Raw genomic sequence first — 22,217 nt, 5'->3', positions numbered from 1 at the left:
TGGAAAATACATTTAGGGTGAGGGCACATGGGCAGATTCGGGGAGATTAGTCGCCAGGCCTTTACCTGCCTTCTTCTGGCAAAAATGGAAATCGCCTGGGGGCAGGGACTTGGAGCGCTTCATTTTCCGAAGTCGTCTGAAGTTTCCTCGTGAGGCAATTATGGGCGAGTGCCTGCCCCCAGGCGATTTTCATTTCTCCCTGAATCTGCCCATGTGCCCCGACCCTTACAGACCTGACATAGCTGCCATCCATTGTCCACTTTCAAAGATCTAATAACATTTTTTCTTTCTCACTATTTCTATGTAAAATTTAAGTAGGTTTTCCAAAAAACAAAAGAAAAAGAAGTATATTATTCATTCTTACTTGCATTGGAATTAACATAAATAGGGTGTTTAATATTATGACATTTTAAATAAGGTTAAATCATTGATAAAGTAGAAGCTTGTCGTCCTAAATTTTAGCAGTATTTGTTGAAAGTTGGCACAGTGCTAAACTGACTACCCACAATTCTGAGTGTCACATTTAAGACCTTCAAAAATGATAGATTACATTCTGATTCTGGAAATTTCCACTATTAAGAATAAATTCTCTGTGTACCAAAGAGGGTTGAAAGGGTTTGATTTGTTTCATTGTGGATGCATACCATTGGGCTTCTGATAAATGCATGAGAAGAGCTGCCTACTTGATATTCCAAATAGTACAATGACCCTCTTTTAAGATTGATGGGGGAAGTCATACATGCCAAGAGGTCAGGCAGCAAAATTTGCAACGTGTTCATTCTTGGGCTGTGGGAATGTAATACTGCATTCAAATTTCTGAGACACAAATAGCATCCTCTAACTAGGCAACAGATAAAACAGTCTGCCACGCTGCACCATCCCTTGGCTGAATTCTAACACACATAAAATGGAAAGCAAATTACCTCATAACTTGTTGCTACAAAGACCAAATTACCATCGTGGAAAATAAACAAAGCTACACAGGGTTACTGTAGGTTATTTAATTATGCAGAGCTTCTGCTGAGCATCTAGAGATTAAATAAAGCAGAAGCATTAAAGGCTTGGATAAGCAAATATATTTTCTTTAAGGGATGTAAATATGTCCCTATCTGATTTTTCCTTATGGCTGTTGTTGTAGTAGAATTAAATGATCTTTTGTCTTAATGGACAATCGAACCGGAACCGGACAATCAAACCGGAAACCTTGATGTATCGTGTGGTGATGTTGCGCAATCCCCCGGAAATAACGTCACAGCAGTCGTTCTTAGCTGGGGTCCAGTATTCTGCCTCCCTCTACAATGGCCAGTGGTTTATTATACACCAAGACAAAAGATGGTCTTATAATATATCCAATCAATGAGCATGTTATGCTATGAATCAATTGGTGGAACCAGCACACAGACACATGTCCATAGAAGAGGGTGGGGGGGAAAGGTAGACTTCCCTAGGCAAACAAAAGACACCAGGACAAAAGGCACTTCCCCCCGGTAATATACATATACACAGACACAGTGATTTTAGCATGGCTTGTACTGATCTTGTAAAAGTAAACCTTTGTTCAGTGGTCCGTATTCCTCAATCCCAACCGGCACCACACCCACATGCTGCAGTCATGCCTGATGAACACAAATCGGATGGGAATCGGAATGATCGGGCGACTGTGCAAAGGTCGGTCGTAAAGACGCTTATCCCGCATCGGTGGCGGCCATATGGGGAAATATGAAAAATTTCCACGTCACTGTATAATTTTTCAATTCTAAAACAAAATGTAAGAATTTTGTCAGTGCTAAATCTTATTTTTCAGTTCTGCTGAATACTGTAATTAACATTTTGTATATACAGGTATGGGATCTGTTATCCTGAAAGCTTCAAATTAGGAATGGTCGTCTCCCATTGACTCCATTTTATCCAAATAAATGAATCCTTAGTAGAAGCATAACCAGTTTATTTGGGTTTATTTAATGTTTAATGATTTTCTAGTAGACAATATATGAAGATCCAAATTATGGAAAGATCCATTATCCGGAAAGCCCCAGGTCCCGAGCATTCTGGATAACAGGTCCCAGACCTGTATTTGTTTTTAAGGATGTAGATTCATTATGCAAGTAAGCAAGTAAGTTGAAATATTTTATGAATGAAACCTTGATTCTTGGTCATCTAGACAAGAAGCATTTTTTTTTGTATCAAAGTATGGCAATTATTATTATAAGGCACCTTTTTTATATTACATTTCGAATTGCAGTTTTTCCATTTTTAGCTCTTTCTCTTGTTTCAGCTACCCTTTGATTGCTATTTTTATTCGTATTTTATATATAGTGAATAAAGTACCCCCTCTTGTAAAAAATAAGGATATTATAAGTTACCAAGGAGTTTCATGACCATATAAAAACACGAGACCGAAGGCCGAGTGTTTTTTATACAGGTCTTGGAACTCCGAGGTAACTTCTAATATCCTGATATTTTGCAGCTGGGGGTACTTTATTTATTATAATACACAAGTTTTAGTGAGTCGTGACAGAAATGACATCAGAACTCACCGTTTATAACTGATGACATCAGAACTCACTGTTTATAAGGATATAATTTACAAGATATTCATGGCTTTTGTGTATTATATAGTGGATAATGTACCCCCTACTGTAATTTATAAAGATATTATGTTACCGAGGAGTTATGTGACCATATAAAAGCACGAGGCCGCAGGCCGAGTGCTTTTATACAGGTCACATAACTCCGAGGTGACTATTAATATCTTTATAAATTTTCAGTGGGGGGTACATTATTCATTATAATCTACAATTTCTGGGTTCAGTTTGTACTTTCTGATGAGTTCTTTGCTTTTTAAATTATGCCATACTTTAGTATATTTAGCTGGGTACCTTTATTTCTTCTTGCTATGGTCATGTCACAGCTGGGATGTAGTTCTTTCCTTTTTTTCTTCACAGGACTCCTCTCCATTTTTGCACCCCCCCCCCTCTGCATTACCAAAGTCTCCTCCCCTTCGTATACACTACCTGGAGTCTCTCTCACCCTCCCTTTACATTATCTAAGTCTCACTCCGCCTACCATCCACTCTGAAGGCTGGCTCCCGCACTGTGTGACATTTTCTTTCACTGCATCACAGACGGGTGAAAGCAAGGGAAGGAGGCGGAGCGAGTCTTCAGAGAGTGGACGGGAGGTGGAGCGAGACTTTGGAAGGGTGAGGGAGGGGGAGCGAGACTTCAGATAGTTGATGCGAGGGGGAGTGAAAATGGAGAAGAGAAACGTTAGTGAGGCAGCTGCAGATTTTTTACTGGAGTGAGATCTGCTATGAAGGAAAGAGAAGCCGAAGGGAGGGGGTGGAGCGCGTTGTGGGAGGTAAGCAAATGCAGAGCCGAAAGCTATAGTGGTGGGAAGGTCGGGTAGAGGCGATGGCAGCAGCTGCGATTGCTGTCCCTTTAAGTTTATAAACGGCGCGTTCTGGCGTCAGAACGCGCCGTTTATAAGGATATCATTTACAGTCTGGTCCCATTGGGAAATGACCAGACTGTAGATTATAATGCAATATATCACAAAGAGCTCTACAGAAAAAAGTAATCATTTATAGTCCCAGTGGAGTTTACAGTCTAATTTTACTTCCAGGGGCACCCAACCACAGGCACTAGGGGCATTTTCACAGGGAGAAAATATATCCAAATACTGATTCACCACAAAAAATGATCACTACACTACCAGTATAACTACTAAATAACCCCAAGAACGATTTCACCAAAAATACCAAGGGGCAAATTTACTAAAGGGCGAAGTGGCTAACGCTGGCGAAAAATCGCTTACTAATGGTCGCTGGCATAACTTCGCTAGCGAAGGAGATAGACTCTAGCAGTACTTCGCTCCCTAACACCTGGCGAATTTGTGCTCTGGCGAATGGACATAACTACGGAAATTCACTAAGATGCGGATTTTACTCTTGCGCCAGACTTGCCTTCGCCACCTTAGACCATATGTGTAGGGCATTATTACAACTATATTTTATTTTATTAAGGTTTCCCTAGGCTTTTTTAGTGAAATGTATTTGCTGTAACATGAACTTTAACTTCCTGCCGTATGCAAATTAGGCACCGCTAGTGCAACTTTGCTTCACTTGGCACAGTAACGCTAGCGTAACTCTGCCAGTGTTTAGCACCCTGGACGCAACTTCGGATTTTAGTGAATTAGCGTTGTCCTGGCGAATCTATGCCTGGTTAAGTGTTGCGCTGTGAGTGAAGCCGCCGCTGGCGAATTTTCGGAGGTTAGTGAATTTGCCCCCAAGACTTCTCCCTACAAAAAAAATTCACTAAACCCTGAAAGTTAATATGGCTGGAAATGCCGTATTTTATATACTGAAGTTGAACCAGCCTAAAAGTTCAGCATCTCTATAGCAGTAGTGATTCAGGCCTTCATCTTGAACTTTGTTAGAGTGTCTGCGGCACGCACATGCTTTTTTGTGGTTTGAGCAGCTGTTGAGAAGCCAAGCTTAGGGGTTGTCACAAATCATCAAGCAGAAAATTAGATTTTCCTATCATATAAGCTGATGCTACAGGGTTTATTATTAAATTATTATGCTAATTGTGCTGGTTTCTGAGCTGCAATGTACCAATAATCAGATTTTTTTTACTAGTTAGCCTTATATTGTGAAGGCTCAGTAAGTGACAGCAGCACAGAGCATGTGCAGTGAATAAGCAGGAAAGAAGAGGAGAGCAACAGGGGCATCTTTGGAGGCACATATCTTTACTGCTAAGGTTACCTTGGGCTGGTATAGAAGCTTAAAGGGGTGGTTCATCTTTGAGTTAACTTTTAGTATGTGACATAGTGGCCAATTATAAGCAACTCCCCATATTCCAGTCTCTTATTCAAATCACTGCGTGGATAGTAGGGTAATTTGGAACCTAGCAACCAGATTGCTGAAACTGCAAACTGGAGACCTGCTGAATAAAAATCCAAATAACTCAAAAACCACAAACAATAAAAAATGAAAAAACAATTGCAAATTGTCTCAGAATATCTCTCTACATCATACTTCAATGGTGAACAACCCCTTTAAAAACATAATATACATGTATGTCCTAGTTTTCCTTTAAACAGAAGAATACCTGATCACAAAACAGCCAAAACAGTCTTTGGGCCGTTTTTCCTCTTTAATTACAGGTAACCAGAGAATCTACCAAAAGATCCAAACATTTATACTAGTGAAATATACAATGAACAATATAATTTTGAAATTTGCTTGAATGAATGATGTTTAAAATCTACTGGCTTCATTTGTAGAAGTAATGGCCAGTCAAAAGTATGTTTAGTACTACTTCCAGCCTTGTTTCATTAAACATTTTATGTTGGTTTGTTATTTCTGCAAAAAGTGGCCTGTTACATAAAAAATAAGTTTTCATTCAGTCCATCCTCAGTATTTAAAAAAATAGAAAAATGAAAATGACAATGCTGCTCTTCGTATAAAACCAATGGAGCCATTGAAAGGGAGCTGGCGTGATGCCTTTAATCCAAACACATTTATAGCCAGTTATATGTCGCCTTAAAAAACTTAGTGACTAAAACCAGCACTCTGTTTATACTCTGCTTGGGGCTTAATGAAAAAGGATTTCAATCCACAGTATTGGTTAATAAATAATTATACTTATAACAATTGTGTAAATTGTATTGGGCCCAGGTGAAAAATGGCCCTCTTTCAAGTCAGAAAAATCTAATTTGTATACATATATTGAAATTGCACATCAGTCATAATCACGTAATCACATAATCATGTGACTGCTTTTGTAAAAATTGCTTGTGCACAATTCAGCTGGCTATAGTGGAAAGTGTGTGTAGATGAAAATACACAAAAGGAGCCCTGGAAATACCACTATCCTAAGGCAGGTTGTAATATCAGAGCTTTTTCAAGTTTGTGCAGATCACCATATTCATCAAAGCACATACAGATACAAAAACCAGTGCATATTTTTTTCTGGGTGCTGAACTTTGTCCACATTTGCTGCACCTAGCAGTCATTAATGAGCCCATCTACCCCACAGCTTCCCATTGACTTAACCTACTTTCAATAGATTCAGACGTAGTTGAAATCTCCGAGACCAACTCACACAAAGCCACTACGTTAACCCCGCCAGTAACACATGGCTTACCAACAGTCTCAAGGGATGCTATAAATGTGGCAATTGTGTGGCTTGCCCATTCATCTGCAAAATGTCGATAATCACCAGGCGGACTGACAATGTACAATACACGATAGAGGCCTTTATCAATTGTAAAACATGTGGCGTAGTTTATATGATGCAATGTGACTGTGGTGTAGAATATGTCGGGAAAACGATCAGAGAATGTAGACGCAGGATTATGGAACACGTCGGAGATGGGAAAAATAAACAAAATACATCTGTAGCCAATCACATCAATACATTACATAAAGGCAATATTGATATGATAATATGGGATAGAAAAGACAACACTACTCGAATATGAAACCTAAATAAAAAACTGCTACAGAAAGAGGCAGAATGGATCTATAACATGAATAGCAAAGCACCCTATGAACTTAATGAGGGTTTTACCTTTGCTCCTTTTATTTAAACCCAGTTCCCTCCCACTAGTTAATGGAGATTCATTCATAAAACTATAGCCATTGTGTAACTTTTGTAAGACTTGTGTCATAACTAATACTGATGAAATTTGTGGACTTAATATTTGTGCAAAAAAATGTTTGTCTTCTTTTGGCTGAATGCCCAATAGGCAGCTTTATCAACTAGATTGCGAATTAGTACTGGCAAATGATGCCCAATAGGCAGCTTTATCAACTAGATTGCGCATTAGTACTGGCAAATGATCGCACAATGCACAAGGATTACCAGGTACTTGTGGCTCAAAAAGCATATGGCCCCAGTGTACAAAGCATTCCATATCATGTAGTGAGTTAGATACAGAATGCAACTAAACTTTTCAGGGACTGTGCCCTCATTTTGTTTTCATAAATTACATAAATTACATATACACTTAGCTTAAATTGATATAACTTCTGTAAGAACATTCATTACAAGTTACTGGGCCCTGCAAAAAGATCATCAGGCCTCCTAAATGTTCATGGTTTACATAGATTATGCAAAAACGTTAACCCTCTGGTATCAAGCAACAACAAGGCAGAGCAACATGACAGGCAGGAAAGTGGGTAGGGTTTAAAATTAGGGCAAACACCACTGACCACCAATGAACTGACTGACTTAGCACGTTAGTTAATGGAACTATTGACATGGAATTTATATTATAGCACAACATCAACTGTTTTCATTGGAATATGTTTACTGAATTATATGAGGTATCACTTACATGGACTTTTCAGCTGTGAAATGACAGAATCAGAATCATTTTGCCCCTAAACTTTGTGAACAAGATATTTTCCATAAACATATATTGCTACTGCTTATCAGTCCCATGGGGCCTGCTATAGTTCCTGGGTGCCCCAGCAGTTGCAGGGCCTATTTCCTCTATAGTTACACCCCTGCTTTTTAGTAAAATGATTTGGCAAAACCCATACAAATTATTTATCTGCCCCTCCCTATCAACAAGTGGTACCATGCAAGATAAGAGGTGGCAGATACTTTTAAGTGGATGGCATTATATATACAGTACCTAAATGTTTTCAAGGCTGCCAGGGTTGGTTATGCAGTCAATTTGCCTGTAATCCTACCTTATAAAATCAATGACTTTGCAGCATTGAAGAATAGCATTGAAGAACTTTTCAGCAATGCATATGTTTTGCAATTCTACACTAACTATAGGCAATACCTAAGTACATAAACTTATAACATAAAAGCTTGCTCATCCATGCACATATGTATACTCCCCTGTAGTGTCCTTTAGTCATAAGGAGACTATACAACCTATTTCCCCGGAAGGATCTTTCAAGCCCAAAATGAGAGCAAGGCAGGAGTTGTCTGACACCATGCCATTCCACTCAACCAAGCAGAAACTCTGACACTATATATATCCAGAATGCTCGGGACTTGAGGTTTTAATGCTACTTAAAATAAATTTTAATATTAATCAAATAGGATTGTGTTGCCTCTAATAAGGATTAATTACAGTGACAAATGAAAATTGCTAAGAAAAGAACATTCTATATCAAACTCTATATACTGTACATTGCATATGTCAAGGGGCTGTTTTATTAAGAACTCAAATTGGAATTTTTTTTTATGGTCAAAACTCTCTAATTCGAATTGTGAATTATCCAAACTCGATTCGAGATTTAATTTGGATTAGAATTATGAGATTTATCATACTCTGGCCCTTTAAGAACGCAAATTTGACTGTTCACCACCTAAAACCTGCCGAGTTCACATATAAGTAGAAGAAAAAACTCGAATCTGAATTTTCGTCCAGGTTTTAGATATTCGATTATTTTTATAAATAACCCCCCATTCTAATTTCGAGTAAAATTAAATTTTTTTGGAGTTTAAAAAAACCAAACTTTAATAAATGTGCCTCCCCATGTAACCTTTACACTTTGCGCAATTGGGCTGATAAATCCCTATAGTTCTAAATCAATAAAACACATTCTCAAAATACCCAGTTATTGATAAATGGTGTCTTTTACTCTGTTAATGCCCATTTGTTTCAATCAATTTATCTGGTGTCCATGCTAATCCTAAATACTTTTGGGATATATTGTATTCAGCTGAAATTATACATTTGTCATCATTCAGGGTATACAGCAAAGTGAAAGTTAAAGGGGTGGTTCACATTTAAGTTTACTTTTAGTGTGTTCTAAAAGTAATTCCAAACAACTTTTTAGCTGGCTTTCACTTTTTTTGTATTGTTTTTTTTAAATTATTTACATTCTTCTTACTCTTTCCAGCTTTCAAATGCCCTAAACAGCAATTGATCTGCAAGGATACAAATGTATTGTTATTGCTGCATTTTATTACTCATATTTCTATTCAGATCCTCTCCTATTCATATTCCAGTTTCTTATTCAAAACAATGCATGCTTGCTTTGGTAATTTGGACCCTAGCAACCAGATTGCTGTAAATGCAAACTAGAGAGCTGTTGAATAAATAGCTAAATAACTCAAAATGGTTCAGATAACTCAAATGGTTTCAGAATGTTACTGTCTACATCATACTAAAAGTTAATTCAGATGAACATTATTAGAAATGTAACTATGCAGTCTGTAAATATAAATAAATTTGCCACCACCTTCAGTAAAAATACAAACATTTCAAAACTTTAATAAAATGTTGTTACATAGTATCCAGCAACAATAATTCAGTGTTACAAGTTGGAAGTGTACACAGAACTGGATGTGGCATATGATTTCTATTGCAGAGTTCATGATGTCACTGAGGTTGAACTTCCTCCCATTCTTCCAGAGAAATTATACTTGGGCAAGCAGTGAGTGGTCACATATCAGATAGTATCATGTTATGCCTTCTCATACTGACGAACAGAAACAATATCACCAAAAGTAAGGGTCTGTGGAGAGAGCATTATATTTTTAGATAAGAAAAAAACAGATTCATGCTTCTTTCCAATACTTTGTGCATTTCTACAGGATATTCTGTTGATATCCTTGTTTCTCTGGATGAATTGTGCTTACAAGTAATATACATGTAGCATGTACCTCAATAATTGTTTTTAAATGCAGTATAGCAACTATAAGGGGGTAGTTTAAAACTATGTAAACTATGTAGAGTGGTAATTATTGTCCAATAGTACTGGACTCTGCACCTTGCACTGAACTTCCAATGAGGGCAAGGTGCAGAGTACAGTCTGCAGAACTGATTATCCTAGATGCAATTTTGCACCCCTTAGTGCTTTTCCACTTGTGTCTGAGACTACAATAAATGAGCCATAATATCTTAAAATCAATTTTAAAATTGGTTAACATGATGAAATACAATTTAATTTATATATGCAGGCCTATTCATCAAAGTTTAGATTTTAGTTTTAGAGGTTTTTGAAACCATGAAATACGAAAAAAAATACGAAAACCTCTAAAAGTCTGACTTGATTTAAAGAGGTCCAAAAGGATCAGCACAGCTCCCATTGACCTAAATTTGATTGTTAGTGAATGGGCCCCATAGTGTTGATTTTTTTTTCTGTAGCTGTCAGAAAAGAAAATATATATTGATGTGAGAGAACCTATGCAAGTCTTACTACATCGAGAGATCATTTTGATTGCGTGCTACCCACTATACATCACTTCCCATTAATGTTAGTGCTATGTTTTCCTTGTATGGGTGTGCTGCCATGTTTTGGTTATGACAATAACAATGTTGTGGCAAGCCATCACAATTTCCATTTATGTAATCAATTGATTTAGTTGTAGGCATTTTGATAATTTTAAACAACCCATGTGCCACAGCATTACAGCTGTACTCATTAGCTTATTACTACAAAACCATGTTTGAAGAACACAGATATATTTGTTATTCTAAATGGACACTGCAAGTGCATGTATAGTGAACTGTAGTTCACCAACTTTTCATACAAGTCTAAAACAGACCCAGCAAGGTAGTAAACAGCAAAGGACATTATTATGTAATGAAACATTGTTTAGAACCAAATTTGCTTTGGAAAATATACAACCCCAGTAATAATCCTACTTAAATATTGAGATTATTGCCTCAAAGGGAAGATTGTCCAGAGCCATATACTTTTTTTTATGAAAATGGTTTATTGAGATAAAGCAGTATTGCTTTATTGGGCTGTTTTATGCAATATATTTCTATAGAGACCTGCAATGTTCACAGGTATAGTTTACCATTAAATAGGTGATTCACTTTTAAGTTAACTTTAAGTTATATATCAATGTAGATTACTTTTAAGTACATATTTGTGTAAAAAGGCTACAAAACTTTTAGTAGTTCCAATAGCACCATTTCTCATATGTTACCTGCTCGAGTTCCAAGAACTTACCATAATCATTTTTCCATCTTTGATTTCCCTTACAAACTTGGTCTCTTTTCCATCCCATTTTTGTACATGCACCATTTTATCCCCTTCTAGGGCTACAGTGGACTGCAGAGAGGAATAACATAAAGACAGGAGGTAAGAAACTTATATACATTAATTAAATATTTTCAGTGGTTTAAAGGTTATGCACACAAATAAAACACTCTAAAAAGGCATTTTTAATCAAATATTTAAAAAAGTCAGAATGCAAAAAATTACTCCTCCAACATCCGAAACTAAGTACTTAGTTGATGCACTGTGTTGAAATGCCACTTACTGACCCTTTCAGTGCTAAACATACTTTGAATTTTAACATAACTAAAACTTAAGCTGACCTTTAGAAACTTGGAAACTGGGGAATATGCTTGAGTCTAATGTCTTGCCAAAGTCATGGTCTTAGAATAATAATCAGAGCATTGTACTTTTCTCAAGACAAAAATGTCCACAAAAAAGGGGGGCAGTAAATTCATGGAGTATTTGGCAATTAAAGAGCCCGGTAAGCTGACAGTTACCTATCCAGCCACCACAAGCCCATACATATTTATCCAAAAGTAAAGCTAGAGTTTGCTGCAGTCCACAAGAGAGAAATTTCACTGCTCTTTAATCATTTATATTGATTTTTTTAAAGGCATGGTGATCGAGAGTTGAACTCTCACTTTCACCATTTGATAAATATGCACCCAAATATATCCAATATAAATTAGTAATAATAATATGTCCCATTATCAGAATATTCTCAAAAATAATCCTAGCAGGGAATGTGATTGAAATCAGGGGTTGAGCTCTACAACACTGCGCATTCCTATGGTGGCTGTAACTAGAGTTTGGAATTGGTTTATGCCAACTGCTAGCCCATTCATAGCAAGAAAAAATATGCGATGGTATAGGATTTTTATTTGTCAAAATAAATGGAGCACTTTAAATGCAGTGGCTCAGTCACATTTAGCACATTTAGCATTTGGATCACTATCACCCTCATGCGCATTTTTAGCTGTATGCTAAGCTGTGCACTCAGATCACCTCAAGAAATAGTGACAATTGGAATGGCACATGAGTCATATATGTCATTAGGTATAAAGAGTGCTTACCAGTGCGTGATAATATATGTATTAATGATGAGGATAGTAGTGTCATATGCAGTGACAGTGAGTGTTAACTTTCTGCAAAAAACTTGCTTAGTTGCTAGTGCATATACTCTCTTGGTCAGATAAAGTGCCTCTTAAGGCACAGATCAGTAACTGAAGAGCTCATTTACATTGTTGCCCTGATGCCTGGAGAGGTCGGTGCCTAAAAAGTTACAGCAACCATTTACATTTTAACAAAACAACAACATATAAAAGGAATAGTAAATACATCAAGTTGGTATATTTTGAAATATATACAGTTCTTTACTATTCTTGATTTTTCAAAGTTTTGTCACTCACCTTGCAATTCCTGTCATCTGCAGTGGCTTCATCAAATTCTTCCCCTAGCTTAAAGCTGATCTCTGTATTCTTAAATGTGCTCTGGGTTCTGATCACCACTTTGTCCCCTTCTTGGTTAATAATGACTGTGGGTTTGGTCACATTTCCAACCTGCCTGGTGGCAAAACCTACTCCTAGAGAAGAAAGAAAACAGCAAAGAGAAAAGATCTGTCACTTTTCATACAGATCAGTTACAAAGCTGGAATACTCACCAACTGCTACTTTTTAACCAAGATGTCATAACAAAAGACACAACTATCACATTTCCAGTATCAAGAAACTAAATGCTAGTGAAGTGAAGAAGATTGCTGTATTTCTCTCTCTATTCAGTGCTGCAGAATGCATTCTATTACTCTTATGATACTGTAATCAGAATGATGTATATAAAACCGAAAATGAGGAACCTTCTGTGACTCAGTATGTATGTAGCTTAAGTAAAAAAAACATACCTAGAGATTTCATGTACTCATCAAAGTTTTGGCTGTCTACCAGCTTCCATGTGGCACAAAAGGCATCTACCATTTTGACAGCGGATGTAAAGCACGAGACAGTGGAACAGATCTGAGGCTTTATCCTGTGATGATCTGCCAGGAGGATGCAGCTGGGAGCTCTACTTATCTGGGAGCTGGTGACTGGTGATGGGGGCTGAGCAAGTGCAAGAGAAAAGCATCCGACACTAACCACTTTAATACACCAATAGGCTTGCTAGAGGCGGGTCCTGGATAATACTTGAGGCTCAGACAAAGGGTCAAGGAAATAAATGCATGGCTCGGTGCTTCTCAACTAATTGGGAAGGGGTCAGATGAGGGAAATACTAGAGTTCAATTCTATATTACGTTATAGCATTCTATTGATCAACAGAGATGAAATGCTGTAGTTTGTGGATTTTTTTTATTGCTCTTATACATCACCCTTAGCATTAAGAGGTTAAAATAATCAAAAAAGATAACGCATATCCAAAAATGAGGTGCATTAGGATATATGAAGCAGACCTGTTCTATAGTAAGAATTTGTGCCCGTTTTTAAGGTTTGGTGGATTTGTTTTGCTTACTGTAAAACTGTTTTTTTCATATCTCATATCAATCCAGTATTCTAATACTTGCAAATCGATTGCAAAGACAGAAAATTGAGAAATGAATGCAGACAATGTTTCTTGGGCATTCAGTGCTTGTCAAGCAGTGTTCTAGGAAATAACAAAAGAAACCCATTCAAAGCTCCATAGAGAAATATGTATTTTGCATTTTTGCTGATAAGGCTGGTAGACTTTACTGAAATTAAGAAAAATTTTATGAGACATTTCAAAGATAATTTATCCCCTGCTGTAAATGAGAAAAGTAGATTTTAATGACTTCTATTAGCTTTATGTTTTAAAGTAGGAAGTAGGGCTTACATTATTCCTTTACTATACACTAGTTTTATATGTTGATTTCTGTATGAATTAAATGGAATGTTTTTTTGCTGTCGTGCTGCAGAGCAGCACCCTCCCCCCCTCCAATGTGGGTGCCTGCACCCCATGACTTTTTCCTTTTGTTTTTGGTCACGAAGGGGTAGCACAGCACCAACAGTTCCTGGTTGGGGGGGGGGCAGGCCTGTGTCGGCTCACAAGGGGTCCACTGAGTTTTTACCCAGTGTCCAACCAGCCAAATCTGACCCTGCTAAATAGACTAATGTTCCAAGTAAATTGAAAAGGCTGTTTTCTGAATTTAAGTTTGGCTGCGCACCTGCGTGAAGAAAGAAGAGGCTCCTTGGTGCTCACTGAGAAGAATCCTGGCCCAGTGCAGTTTTCTTTAAACAGGAGCACCGGCCCAAAGTATCAGTAAATGCAATCTCGGGGGGGTGCCTAACTTTTAGCACCACTCAGTGACCTCACCTTTACTTTTCCTTTAACAATTGACAATTTCCTTGTCCTGTAATTGGCTCCTGATGAAACAGTAATATGTTTGTGTCATGTGAATGTGATATTAAAAATAATAATAAAATGGTAAAATAAAAATTTAAGCTTTGCTTGCACACGGACTGTTGTAATGAACAATCTGTAAAGTGCTATGTAAAAATATTTTCACTTTATAAATAAAAGCTAATAATATTTTGTATGCATTTTACTTATAAGGTTTTGCTGCTAATGACTAAATATTCAGTGGAGGGGTTACTAGCGTTCATTGCCATCTTTGGAGGCCCTGCCAAGGAGAGCGAATAGAGATTAAATAGAAGGGTTATAGCAGGCTCCTGGATTTAATCCCATTGTTGTACTGCTGGTTCACAAAGAGCAGCTTTATTCTTCTTCTTACCATCAGTAAAACACACGCTTTTATAGGAATTTTTTTCACCAGGAGCTGGAGGTGTAGAAGCTTATTAGGCTTTAAAAATATCTTATTAGATACTCAAGTTCCTTCTATAAATGCCAATTAGGAAATGTATCATTTTAATGTGTAATTGTTATCCTTTAAGAATACAGCAACTATTTTATTTACTTTTTATTATTCTGCTCTAGCAATATGTCCCTCTGTATATCGCTCTATTTTTCCTATCTTCTTTGGAATAGTTTTATTAATAGCTCATGTATTTCCTTTTTTTTTACTATAAAGGTGTAAATTGGCTCTATTTTGTTTTCCTTTCAGGTAGTCCCCATGGTAAACTTTGTGTATCACTGGGTATGATACCTGAAATGATTTTAGTATTGGAATATAGTTGTGAATTTTATTTCTGTTTTGTATTCAGTGTTACTGAAGCGAGTCCTGCTAGTATAACATTTTCCTGGTGTAGGGGTCTGGTAAATTAGCCACCCTAATTAATATTGGCAGGAAAATCCCCAGTGTTATAGACACCTAAATGGGTCCTAATGGGGGACCTATTACATTATTCTTGTTATGAAGGGAGACTTACATCAAGGAGGTACACACTCAGGATCACGTAGCACAGACTTTATTAACTGATCCCAAGAGAGACCATTAGCTGCTGACCACACGGTCTGTAACTGCCAACAAGTATATCCTACTAGTTCTTGCATAAGTTAAAACAGTGAGACCTCTAGTGGCCAGTTGTAAAATATCATATTGCCACATCCTTTCTCTTTAAAGAACACAAAAAAATTAGAACAGCAAACATTGTTTATAACAGTGCATAACTTAAAATGTTATATTGTGGCCAGTCATACATAGTCCTTGAGATGGTTAGTTCTCTGCTGCCACCATGTTATGAAGGGAGACTTACATCAAGGAGGTACACACTCAGGATCACGTAGCACAGACTTTATTAACTGATCCCAAGAGAGACCATTAGCTGCTGACCACATGGTCTGTAACTGCCAACAAGTATATCCTGCTAGTTCTTGCATAAGTTAAAACATATCATATTGCTACAATTCTGCCTTAAACTATGCCCCTTGGTGTTCTCACAGTGTACAGTAGATGGCACTGTGCACGGAAGTTGAATGGATGTGAGGCTCCGTTGAGCTAGATACCTCACTGGAGGTAAGTTCTCAGGCAGAGCTGCTCAAGGTCTTAGAGAAGGAAAGACCCGAGACTGACTACCTCCTTGTTGTGCCCTATGGAGAGCCCTTCCCAACCCAGAGTGTCTGTGAGTGACTTGGGACAATGTGGGGTCCTGACAGTCAGTATTTTTACTGCCTTTGCAGTACCTACCCCTACTCTGGTCATAGGCCCTGACATAGATTGGGCTAGAGTCTCTTTTGGCAGGTTAGGACCCATTGTATCAGTGGCTCCAACCTTCAGAGATCCTCCACTGCCTGAGGAAAATGATGATATTATTAAGGAGTGGACCTCTTCCCCTGTGGATAGTGAGGGGGAATCCGGGTAAGAGGCCGTCGAACAGACTCAATGTAAATGCCAAACAAGTATTGTCAGTACACAGTGGTGGTGTGTCAAACCTACAGGGAGCCCGGGGAAAGTACTGATGTGGCGGAGCAAGATATGGCGGGTAAGATATCCCTTGAGAGGAAAAAAAAAATGATTGCTGTTCCTTCCTAAACCTAAGGAGGATTATTCCATGAAAACTGTACCAGGATGGGAAGAATATGAAGAAGAGACTCCAGAGCCTGTGAATGAGTCTGTCACCCCTGTGGCAACTAGCTTCACTGCTCCTCCAAAAATAAGGCCTAATGAGGAGAAAGATTTATGGGTTCTTCCTGGACAGGCGATCCCAATGTCTTTAAGTCTGTTTCCCATGTGAGAAAAGCAAAGAAAAAATGCACCACAGTTGCCTCACCAATCTGGATGAGGTGAAGTGGCAGCAGGATTGGCAGTATCTGCATTCCATTGAGAGAGAATGGTGGTATGTCCGGAACTATTCTGAAGAATGCAGTAAAGAGCTGAGGGAAATAAAATCCCACAAAGTACTTCACGCTGGGAGTTTAAATATTAATTGCACAGAGGCCCATCCTCTTTACTGAATTTTCATTGAGCATGCACGCAGGCCATTGTACATCACTGTACATGCAAATATCTACCAAGGACCAAATACCAAGCCAAGGAACAGGGGATTAACCTGTCCACACACACAGGACTTTTGGTGTGGAAACACTAAAATATGCACAGAAATCTTCTCTGTGTGTGCTCATAGGCTCATTGTGTGCCTGTCAGTGGACATACACATACAAGGGGCAGATGGCTGTTTCTCTGCTGCTGTATACAGTATACCTCTGTATACAACTCCTGTGCCTTAAGCCTAAGTTAATGTCTTCCTGAAATCCTCCTATTTGTCTTTATTCTCTTCATCCTTTCTAGCATAACCTACACCATACTACTTTTTGCAACACCATTTTCCTCTAGTTACACCCTATACATGGATGTGCAGTCACTTCAAATCCATTTCCCACATCCCCTCAATCTTTTTCCTGGCTGCAGCAGGGGAAGTTTTACCTAACCCTGGGCTCATACCAACTTGTCTTTATACTCGTAATTCTTTCCCTTTGCTCAGAGCTTTTCAGTCCCCTGCCTCCATTTTATGGTGATCTGCTCAGCTCTTTAAAGGGGTGGGTCGCCTATAAGTTAACTTTTAGTGTGTTATGAAATGGTCAATTTTAAGCAAATTTTCAACTGGTCTTTGTTTTGTATTTCTTATAGTTTTTGAATTATTTGCTTTCATCTTCTGACTCGTTCCAGCTTTCAAAAGGGGGTCACTGACCAATCTAACAAACAAATTATCTGTAAGGGTACAAATGTATTGTTATTGCTACTTATTATTCTGCAACTTTATATTGAGGCCTCTCCTATTCATATTCCAGTCTCAATTCAAATCAATGCATGGTTGCTAGGGTAATCTGGACTATAGCAACCAGATTGCTGAAATTGCAAACCGGAGAGCTGCTGAATAAAAAGCTAAAAAGCTTAATAACTAATAAACAATAAATAACAAAAAAACAATTGCAAATTGTCTCAGAAGATCACTCTGTAGATCATAGGTGAACAACCCCTTTAACAAATACACATTTATGTAGGCTTGAAAGGCAGTAGGTTGGTCTCTCTGCATGGTGTAGGAGCTCTAAATCTTTCTTATTGGCTGCAAATAGCAGTGGCACTTTGTTCTGAATGCTCTCTCTTATTTGTAACAAAATAGTGGCTGGGAGCTCTTTATAGCTTATGGTGAGACTACACGAAAAATATTCCGGGTGCTGTGGTGTTTATACAAATGGCCTGTAGATGTCACTGTGCTCAAGACTTATACTGTACATACTTTATATACAGCTTGTGCTGTTAGAGTTGCTTACTGTTGTGTAATGGCTGCATGAGCCTGCCAATAAAGCGCTGTGCCTGTTATACTCAACTCATCCTCGGCTACCAAAACATAACAGGTGCAGCAACTACTTGATACTGACACAATCCTATGATTTTTATAGGAACGTGTCAGTATCGCTTTAAGCAGTACTATGACATTTATGTTATCAGTAAAACTGTCTTTCAACATATAAAGTATTGCTTGTTTCACTCATTGAATAAATAAATGTATGTTCCTGTGTTCAGGACACTGAACACCAATCTATAAAAAACATGTTGTGAGTATAGAAATATAATGTTCATAGTGACAGTTGCTGCTTTCAGAGTGGGCATTATTATGCAGTAGTTGCTAAGCAACACATTTTCATGCAAACACCACTTCTCTCTTTTTTTTTTATTATGCTATTACTTCTCTGAAAATTAACTGATCTGTGGATCAAACACAAAAGGTTCAATTTTATATTACATTCCCAGCAGGCATCAGCTGTACATATTCTATTTATAGATGCAATATATATCCACTCATTTACTCCGAATTTAACACCTTTTTTTTAATAATGTGAAATAATGTTCACACAATACTTGGTTAGCAAATTTATCATTCAAATGTATCTTACACCTAAAGATAGAAAGTAGATAGTAATGGCTCTTTATTAATAAAGATCACAGACATTAAAGGAAAACTTTACCACCAAAATTAATATTTAATCAACATTTAGGGGCACATTTACTTAGCTCAAGTGAAGGATTAGAAGGAAAAATACTATGAATTTCAGATTTATTATACCCCGACCCTGGTAATAACGCAAATCCAAAAATACACCATCTAAAACCTGTTGAGGTCATGTAGCAGTCAATAGCAGAGATCCAGTGAACCATATGAAGATGTTAATAGCCTTCATGATGTTCAAGTTTTTTTTTGGTGGGTTTCACTCAAAAACTCGATCGATTTGAAGGTTTTTTCATCAAAAATCAGTTGATTAAAGTTTTCAGTTGTTAACCCTGAACTCGCTGATTCAAGTTTTTTTTTAAAATAAGAAACCATTCGAGTTGTGAGATTACAAAATTTGACCTTTGATAAATAACCCCCAATGTGTCACAGAGGGCTTACGTACAAGTCACTTTTGTTTAAACAGAGCTGTAACAATGTAGATGTCTAACATTAAACTAAGAATTAAAACAAAAACGGTAATAAAAGAAAATAAAAAATAAACAACTTTTAAACTATACAACCTGAACCTGGGGGGAATATCCAGTACAATAACACATAAATATATCAATATAACATATCAATGATATAGTACATAATAAAAACTTATCCTGCCAGGGGGACACAAAAATTTTATGCTTTCTCAGGAGAAATTTCTGTGGGATATTGCAGCTCCTGTATGCCATCCTTATAGAAATTTCAAAATCTACCCAATCAGCACACAGTTGTGACAGATATCCATGGTACAAAGATATTGACCGGGATGGTCCACCCAACATACACACATATCAATAAGAGTATGAAAGAATTTTAAGTGTACTCAGCTTTGCTTAAATTTGTAAGTATGTGTAACGAATGCTCAACCTGGAGGTCTAGTGGGCCAGTGGGGACCCACTAGACCCCCGGCTCCTCCCAAGGCGGCTGCTACAGGCAGAAGATTAAGTCGTGACCAGGGAGATTAGTACTTATTTCTGAATTTAGGGAGCCGTACATGACATAATGTCTTTGGATATTAGAGTAGAGAGTAGGGTTTTTTATCTGGCCACAAAGTCAGCACACACAAGTACACTTACACCCATTTGCCATCACTGATTTATATCCCCACTCTACCTCTAAGTTCACTGGAGGGGATTGAGCAGGCACAAGTCAGGGGCAGGTCAGATACGGATTAGGTGACAGTGGTTGAATGCAGGTCAGCATCACTCGCATCCTACACCTGGAAATTTGACTTCTGCTACATTGTTTCAAGTATGGAGACCCCAATTGTTTTTAATAGATACACATCTACATTATCTGCTTTAACAAATTGTAAAAAGTTTTGAATGCTAGGACAAATTTCATAAATGTCTGTGTAGTTAAATAGGAACTAAGATTGAACTGCTGGATTCTCCAGTTTGATCTTTTTTTTAAAAAAAAAAAAAAATCTGCCTTTAATGTTGGGCTCTTTCTATAAAAAGTTAGGAAAAACTACACTAAGCACACTAGACATTGTATTTATTTTTTTCTATTATTTATTCTATTTTTGTTCAAAATTCTCAATAGCCAACTGATTCCAGCTGTACATGCTTTTCTTTAATACACTTTTTTGATTTTTTGAACAATACCCTGTAGTTGCTGGCTTCTTTTTATGGATATATATATATATTTACATATATACCAGTACAGTAATCATGGTTTTCTATTCCTTGTACTTACCCTGAATACTTACCGTGAATGAAATACAATATATTTGGCATACTTCCCTCCCCAGCATGCAAGAGAGATTAAAAAATAGAAGTATTACATAGTAACATAGTAACATAGTAAGTAAGGTTGAAAAAAGACATGTCCATCGAGTTCAATCTTTTTTTTTTTTTTTATTAACTACCTATCTGCCAGTTGATCCAGAGGAACTCAAAAAAACCATCTGAAGCCTCTCCAATTTGCCTTAGAGGGGGAAAAATTCCTTCCTGACTCCAAAATGGCAAATCAACTTGGACTATGAGCTATTTCCCATAACCCTGTATTCCCTTACTTGCTAAAAAGCTATCCAACCCCTTCTTAAAGCTATCTAATATACAGTATCAGCCTGTACAACTGATTCAGGGAGAGAATTCCACATCTTTACAGATCTTACTGTAAAAAACCCCTTCCGAATATTTTGGTGGAACCTCTTTTCTTCTAATCAGAATGGGTGACCTCGTGTCAGATGGAAAGACCTACTGGTAAATAAAGCATTAGAGAGATTATTATATGATCCCCTTATATATTTATACATAGTCATCATATCACCCCTTAAGCACCTCTTCTCCAGCATGAACATCCCCAATTTGTCACCATCAATATGTATTTCCTTTCCACTGGCCTCCAAACCTATAACCTTAATTCGAGTCAATGAATACTGCAGACACAGCAACTTTTGTATTGTTTATAATTACGTACACCCATATAAATTTACACCCTTCACCAACACAAGAAAACTTAGTAATTATTTATTTAATAAGAATAATCAGATAGTTTACACAAAGACCAGCTTTGAAGTGATATGCATGAGTTTTAATTATAAAACATATTATATTTATAAGCAGTGCACAGCAGGATTTATACTTTATACACTCCATAAAATAGACTGGAATTAACATTATCTAAGGTAAAATGTTTAAAAAAATTGTCATCAAAACATTGTAACAATACACTATACAGTATTAATCTGCAAATTCCCAATTCTTGTAATCAGACCCAGATTGGTAGAAAGAACAGAATGGCCTGGACCTAGGACAGCCATTTGCTAGTGTTGGCAGATTGTGCCACATGGGATTTCTGTCACTGGCTACCTGCCTTTATCTCAGCCTCAGTTCTATATCTGCCAGTGAAGCCAATTTAAGTACAATGTCACCACACTAAATTGTTTGATTGTGGAGCAGGGAACTACTTAATGGAAAGGTAACTCATTCCTAATTAATATCTGTGCATACACATTCATTTTGAAAGGATAAGAATTGGTGAAATTAAAGGGATACTGTCATGGGAAGAAAAAATTTTTTCAAAATGAATCAGTTAATAGTGCTGTTCCAGCAGAATTCTGTGCTGAAATCCATTTCTCAAAAGAGCAAACAGATTTTTTTATATTTAATTTTAAAATCTGACATGGGGCTAGACATTTTGTCAATTTCCCAGCTGCCCCAAGTCATGTGACGTGTGCCTGCACTTCAGGAGAGAAATGCTTTCTGGCAGGCTGCTGTTTTTCCTTCTCAATGTAATTGAATGTGTCTCAGTGGGACATGGGTTTTTACTTTGAGTGCTGTTCTTAGATCTACCAGGCAGCTGTTATCTTGTGTTAGGGAACTGCTATCTGGTTACCT

The 22,217-nt window shown here is 37.4% G+C and overlaps 1 protein-coding gene across 1 annotated transcript; it reads right to left on the bottom strand.

The window, feature by feature from the left end:
- Window positions 1-9,220: 9,220 nt before the first annotated feature.
- Window positions 9,221-13,012, bottom strand: fabp7.L (fatty acid binding protein 7, brain L homeolog). Its single transcript, NM_001095326.1, has 4 exons — window positions 12,885-13,012; window positions 12,397-12,569; window positions 10,937-11,038; window positions 9,221-9,490 (listed from the first exon to the last, which is right to left on the bottom strand). The coding sequence occupies exons 1-4, from the start codon at window positions 12,955-12,957 to the stop codon at window positions 9,440-9,442; spliced, it is 399 nt and encodes a 132-aa protein (NP_001088795.1). The 5' UTR covers window positions 12,958-13,012; the 3' UTR covers window positions 9,221-9,439.
- Between the last annotated feature and the right edge of the window lie 9,205 nt (window positions 13,013-22,217).

This window comes from Xenopus laevis, chromosome 5L (genome assembly GCF_017654675.1).
Source record: "Xenopus laevis strain J_2021 chromosome 5L, Xenopus_laevis_v10.1, whole genome shotgun sequence".
NCBI lineage: Eukaryota > Metazoa > Chordata > Amphibia > Anura > Pipidae > Xenopus > Xenopus laevis.
Note: the sequence above shows the minus strand (reverse complement) of the source record. Positions and strands in the feature narration are given on the sequence as shown.